Genomic DNA, 6,223 nt, shown 5'->3' with positions numbered 1-6,223 from the left:
AGTAGAAAGTACAATTTATATATATATATATATATATATATATATATATATATATATATATATATATTATTAAATAATGTACATTCAATATACAGATAATGTACTTTTAGTATATTAAAAATGTATATTGTATTTATGGTCCATACGATAATTTGTTCAAAATTTTTCATCATTTGATAATTGATATGTTTTTTTTTTAGTATTATTGACTTTATTATAATGTAGTATTTGTCCATTTGATATGATATATTTGTATTTAATTAAGGAATAAGGGTTAAATATGCCACTTTCAAAGTACAATTAGGTCATCGAACTAAAAAATAATGCAATTGGGTCCCTGAATAACACAAAATTATGTAATTAGGTCCAAAATGAACTGTTTACCTGAAATGGCGGCTACCAATTTAAAAATAATTTTTAAATATAATTTTAAATAAAATAATTAATTAAAATTTTAATTAAAAAAAAAACCTAGAACTGCAGGAGACGAATCGTCTCCGGAAGTTCCGTCTCCATGGCCGAAGACGAAGAGCTTCGTCTCCATGGCCTGAGACGAAGGGATGGTCTCCTGGCCATGGAGACGAAGCTCTTCGTCTCCGGCCATGGAAACGGAACTGTCGGAGATGATTCGTCTCCGGCAGTTGTAGTTTTTTTTTTTTTTTTTTAATAAATTTTAATTAATTATTTTATTTAAATTTAAAAATTATTTTTAAATTTGGCAACCGTCACGTTAGCACAATTTCAAGTCAACAAGTTATTTTATACCTAATTACATTATTTTGTATTGCTCAGGAATCCAATTGTATTTAATTTCAAGTCAACAAGTTATTTTAGACCTAATTACATTATTTTGTGTTGCTCAATGATCCAATTACATTTTTTTAGTTCGATGGTCTAATTGCACTTTGAAAGTAGCCTATTTGACCCTTATTCCTTTAATTAATAAACAAATTTATTTTTTTATTGGGTGGGTTAGTGAATTTACTTCTAATTTGTGTTTGACTTTAAAAAGAATTTTAATTATAATAAGTAATGCATTCTCAAAAGTGTTCTCATTTCTGTCAAAAGCCCCACTATCAATGGCACTTTTGAGTTTTGACTTTTGATAGCCCTAAACTCAAAAGCATTTAGCAAAGTAGTTTTACCATAATGAAATTTCAACATTTATAGTTCCAAGTATCAATTTAAAGTGCTTTCAAAAAAAAAAAAAAAAAAAAGTATCAATTTAAAGCATGCTATAATGGAGGGAAACCTCCCATATTACTTCTCTCAGTTCTCTGTACACGGTCAGATATCAAACACACACTGGCAACTGGCAACTATCAAAGAATTAATGGATTTCTTAAGAAGAAAAAAATTGTAATAAAATGTATTTCATTTTCCTCCCTTGTAGATTATTGTCATCTTGAAAATAACTCGGCTCGACCAAGGTGGCAAGCAGAGGCGGGGTTCTGGAGGCAGCCACATAAGCTCTCGTCGTCTTTGGGGAAAGACGCGGGTAAAGGATGATCCGGGATCACGCCAACCTAGATAAAAAGCATATGCTTTGAGATGTTTATGTGATGTAAAACAACCATATAACGTGCAAACGTCAGAAACAGAGAGAAGGAGGAACCTTGTCAATGTCGGTATGGGCAGGTGTCTCATACCGAGCAACTGTGACAGCCAGGCCAGAGCCATCAGATAGTTTAAAAACCGACTGTATCTTGCTGTATTGAAAATAAACACGTGAGAAAACGTTGCTTCACAAATCACAGTTAGAGAGAGGTATGGAGATGAATCGTAGTTGTTACCCTTTCCCAAAAGTTGGTTCCCCAAGCAGCACTGCACGCTTATTATCTTTCAATGCCCCGGCTAAAATCTCGCTAGCACTTGCAGTTCCTTTGTTCACCTGGAAAGAAAAACAGAAGAATACCTAGCTTAAAAGCTCGTAGTATACATACATATATGAATAGATGATGTCAAAATGCTGGCTTACCAGCACAGTAAGGGGTTCGGAAGCTGCTACTGCGTTCGTACCATCTGTGTCATATATATCTCGAACACCACGGCTATCACAAATATACACTATTACACCCTTGTCCAACCTGTCAGCACAAAAATTGGAGTGTGTTTCTTTCGTATCATGACATCATGGAGAACACTGGTTCATTAACGGACTAGTATAATATAAGACATGACTCAAAATGTTTAAAATTATTAAATTATGCCAAGATGTTGAGATTTAACCAAAACAGATGTACCTTAAATCAAAGAAAATGAATATCAATAATATACTACAAAAAACTTACATCAGAAAATTACATATCATATCTGGAGGTAAAGTAAACAAGATGTGTAGATCTTAGAACTACTATCAGATACTGAAGAACTTTATCCATCCTTCAGAAACTGCCTAGGAAGATCTATCCATCAGACTGACTTATAGAAGAAACACATGAACAGCGAAGGATTGGACTCAGGAAACTGAAATACGGTAGTTCACAAGTTGAAGCATGAAAACAGTTCCAAAAGGCTTACCAAATCTTGGCAATCTCAACTCCTTCAGGGAAAAGACCGCCACTGCATCAGATTTAGCGTTTTAGATTCCAAAAGCAGGTTAAGAAATGAAGCATGTCAAAAGCTTGTTACCTATTATCTCGAAGGTCTAGGACAAAAGCCTTCACGTTGTTTTTTCTCAAGGTTTCAATTGCTTCTCGTACAGCACCTATCAGATTTTAGAACAGTTAGTCAAAACAGCAGGAAATTGTTTCAAAAACTGTTAAATAAAATTCAATAAATACAATGGCATCATGGAGGGAATGATCAAATTTCCTTTTAAGACTAATTAATGAGGTTACTGATCCAAATGTATGCAGAATAGCCAATATAATTTATAAACAGAATGTAATCTGCATATGAAATTATTTTGACATGTACATAAAATCATGAGAAAATGAGATGACTACCTGAGGCATTTTGGTTGAATGTGGTTAGTTTGATATATCCAATCAGCGAAGCATCATCTCCAGAACCAGGTACCTTGCAGACTCTTGATTTCACTGGATTCAGTGTAACTTTCTCTCGGCTGGAAATCAGAAGATAATTAGTATTGTATATGTAGGCAATTGTAATAAAGCAACCATAAAGGTTGTTGAATTTAAGATTGTAAGCCCTTTACATACAACAAAGATAAAAAGTACATGCACATAGACCTACATAAATATGTAATTATTTGCATTTATAACGTTATAAATTAAAAATAAAAAAGAAGAAGAAGAAGTTATAACTAAATTCTTGTCCATATACATTTATACACAAAAATTAAAGTAGCTTGAGATACAGCATTAAAAGAGTGGATTACCTAAAACCTATTGCCACAGTTTGTATGTAAAACCAACTTATAAGAGATGCATCACGCATCACCAATTTAATTACTTACCAAGTCTCATTCATAATTAACAAAAAATGAAGCTTAAGGAGAAGATCATAAGAGTTAAACAAGATGCACCTACATTAAGGATAAGTGTCTTGTTTCAGATCCATGCTGTACAGTTAGTTCAACCCCACTTCCTTCAGGTCCCCTGAATACATGCAAGATATGAGAATTAAATATACACAAATGGAACTTTTAAGTAGCTTGCACTTATCTCTTTGAAAAGGTAAAAGAAAGGGAAACATAATATGCACACATAGGTAATGTTCCTTCTACTGGCAGAAATTATTTCAAGCATCATTCAACACTGAATTGTAAGATTGCATTACACTTTGGAACATTCTAATTACGTTTGTATCAAAGGTTGCTAATGAGAGTATATGCTTTACTAATGTGCTTCAATATTTGATACCTCATCTAGGAATAGAAGCCTCCCAGATGTGCATTTTATATTCATGAACAGTGATATCATATCTAATTCGTTGAAGATATGGATTCTGAACTAAGTTAACAGACTATTTTACCAACAATAAAGTGAGTGTCCAGTGGTTGGCACTAGAAACTTACTGCAAACGTTCTGCTGCATCATATATGCCCATTCTTTCTGTACTAGTATCATCAATTGCAAGGATAACATCCCCAGATGAAATGCCTGCCCTGTTTGCAGGACCTCCAGGAGATGCTGAGATAACCATTAGTCCAGTGGTTGCTTCACTCCTTACTGTGGGATAACCAATTGAAATTCCTACTCCTGTAAGTGCACTTTGAGTTCCTGACTGCCTTCAAACAACATATTGAAAAGTTTTCTCTTTAGTGGAAACACCTTAAAGCACTAATCTATAAATAATATGTGTTAAAAGTGAGTGTGATATAGAGGCTAAGGTACAAATGTATGAAGACTTGTAAAATCATACCCTCAAACTGTTGAACTTTCCAGGCTCCAGAAACCGGGTGAAAGGATCATCCAAAGTGGCAATCATCTTCCGTATCGCCGCATCTTTAAGTATAGAAATAGCAATAAGCAGAGAGTAAACACACTTGACAAACAAAAATTCTTGCTTTCATTCGGAGAATAAATGAAGTTCTCAATACAATGAATGCTTCAAGCCTTCAACAGTCTAGGCATATATAGTATGGCAATGAATAACCACAAAGCAGGAAAAACCATACATGTCTCTTCTCGAGTGTTCATTGGTTCATTGCGAAGAGCATTTTCCCGGTATCTAAACCAGCTCTGCCCATTGAAGGTTTTATCAATATATGCACGGTCAATTGTTCTCCATGCCTCCAAGAAAAGCTGATTTTCTTCACTGAGAGCAACTGCAAGATGCAACAAGCATAAGCAACTGAAGCTTTTTATAATTAATTCCTCCAACGATGACTTCAAAAGAAGAATTATGAAAAGAGAAAGCAGTAAACAGACTTACAAGAAGGAGTTGTATTAACAGCAGTACTAATTGCCATTACTGCCATGACTCCAACAGCAACCCTAGCAAACATTTCAGGAACAGTAGTACATATTTCTGAATGTTTTATAGCTTCCCGGAGATTGTTTGTAAATTTCCTCAGCTCAAGAATGCAACCACTTTTCGTAACGAGGAAATCATGTTCAAAACTGATTTTTTTACTAAGTCTCCGGATTGGTCGAAGAAAGAATCTCCTCCCATGATTCAGGCCGAGAGGATAAAACTTATAGTAACTTGTAGCTTCAATCCGTTCACTTCTCCTTTTACATGATAAAGGACTACACAATCTAGCTTCAATCCCCCTATTATATAAAGAATCCCACAGCATCACCTGAAAGGATTCAACTTTATTAATGTCATTTTGTATGTAATCATCTATCAGCTAATTTACCAAACACTTTTCTATATCATCAGCTAAATAGCTAATTTACCACACATTAATGCTATCAACTAGTCAAATCCACTAACTCAATCGGCTATCAGTCATTTACTAAACACCCCCTGTAACTGTAAAATTGCTATCATTTACATAAACTTTTACATCAATTTTAGCAGCAGGATCAATTATCGATGAAAGGTAAAATTAATGCAAAATCAGTGAAGCTAGAGACGATTTAGTTAGAGCACCTGAGAAGGCGAAATAGGTTTTCTTCTGGGCGTTTTAGTGATGATGAATAGTGGAGACGATGAAGGTGAAGTTGAAGGAGAGCTTCCAAGAAGCACTTCCATTGATGAGCAATGCAAATTGCGATTGAGCTGTGGCACTTCTTTTCTGTGCCACAAATTTTTTGTTTTATTTTAAATGCCAACTGCGAATTTCGTTTTCAATACGCTCTTTTTTGCGCTTTTTCCCCCTTTTTAATATTTCTATCCCCTTTTACGTGGCTGAAGATTTTCCCAGACTTCTTGTTTCCTTTCTATTTTCTTTTTTTCAAGTATCCACTCATAAAATCCATGACATTTAATAAAAAAAATAAAAATTGTTACTCCGTCTTATCTAAACTTATATTCATTTTTTTTTTGTTTTTCATTTCTCTAATTTTCTAATTTTTATTCACTAGTTTTTCAGGTTTTCACTTCTCTAATTTTTTTATTTTATTTTTTAAATTTAATTTTTAGATAAAAATAAATTCAATATACTAATGCTAAATGTGTAAAAGGCAATAAAATTAAGTTAATGAGAACATTTTACTATATGCAATGTCTTCTCAGACCTCTTGTATCAAATGTTGTTGAGACATATCTAACTCCATAGGTTCAATTCATTTGCACCACTACTCTCACCTACTACGTACTGACATTTCCATGTCTTCACTCGCATTGTCTTCGCTGTTAGTAATAT

General features: G+C 33.8%; 1 protein-coding gene across 1 annotated transcript; it reads right to left on the bottom strand.

Moving 5' to 3' along the window:
* Positions 1-1,214: 1,214 nt before the first annotated feature.
* On the bottom strand, positions 1,215-5,695 carry LOC109176335 (carboxyl-terminal-processing peptidase 2, chloroplastic). Its single transcript, XM_019325772.1, has 13 exons — positions 5,509-5,695; positions 4,843-5,212; positions 4,586-4,735; positions 4,330-4,412; positions 3,983-4,191; positions 3,495-3,563; positions 2,949-3,067; positions 2,632-2,707; positions 2,521-2,562; positions 1,979-2,087; positions 1,794-1,891; positions 1,616-1,709; positions 1,215-1,526 (listed from the first exon to the last, which is right to left on the bottom strand). Exons 1-13 carry the CDS (start codon positions 5,608-5,610, stop codon positions 1,401-1,403), a joined length of 1,647 nt encoding a protein of 548 aa, XP_019181317.1. The 5' UTR covers positions 5,611-5,695; the 3' UTR covers positions 1,215-1,400.
* Between the last annotated feature and the right edge of the window lie 528 nt (positions 5,696-6,223).

This window comes from Ipomoea nil, unplaced genomic scaffold (assembly GCF_001879475.1).
Source record: "Ipomoea nil cultivar Tokyo-kokei standard unplaced genomic scaffold, Asagao_1.1 scaffold0706, whole genome shotgun sequence".
NCBI classification, from domain to species: Eukaryota; Viridiplantae; Streptophyta; class Magnoliopsida; order Solanales; family Convolvulaceae; genus Ipomoea; species Ipomoea nil.
This window is presented reverse-complemented; position numbering and strand designations above follow the sequence as displayed.

Coding starts and splice junctions, on each gene's coding strand:
- LOC109176335 (XM_019325772.1), bottom strand. CDS start 5,610: ATGGAAGTGCTTCTTGGAAGCTCTCCTTCAACTTCACCTTCATCGTCT. Junction 2,708..2,948: donor ATTCAACCAAAATGCCTCAG/GTAGTCATCTCA, acceptor AAAATCTGATAG/GTGCTGTACGAGAAGCAATT. Junction 1,710..1,793: donor GAACCAACTTTTGGGAAAGG/GTAACAACTACG, acceptor TTTTCAATACAG/CAAGATACAGTCGGTTTTTA.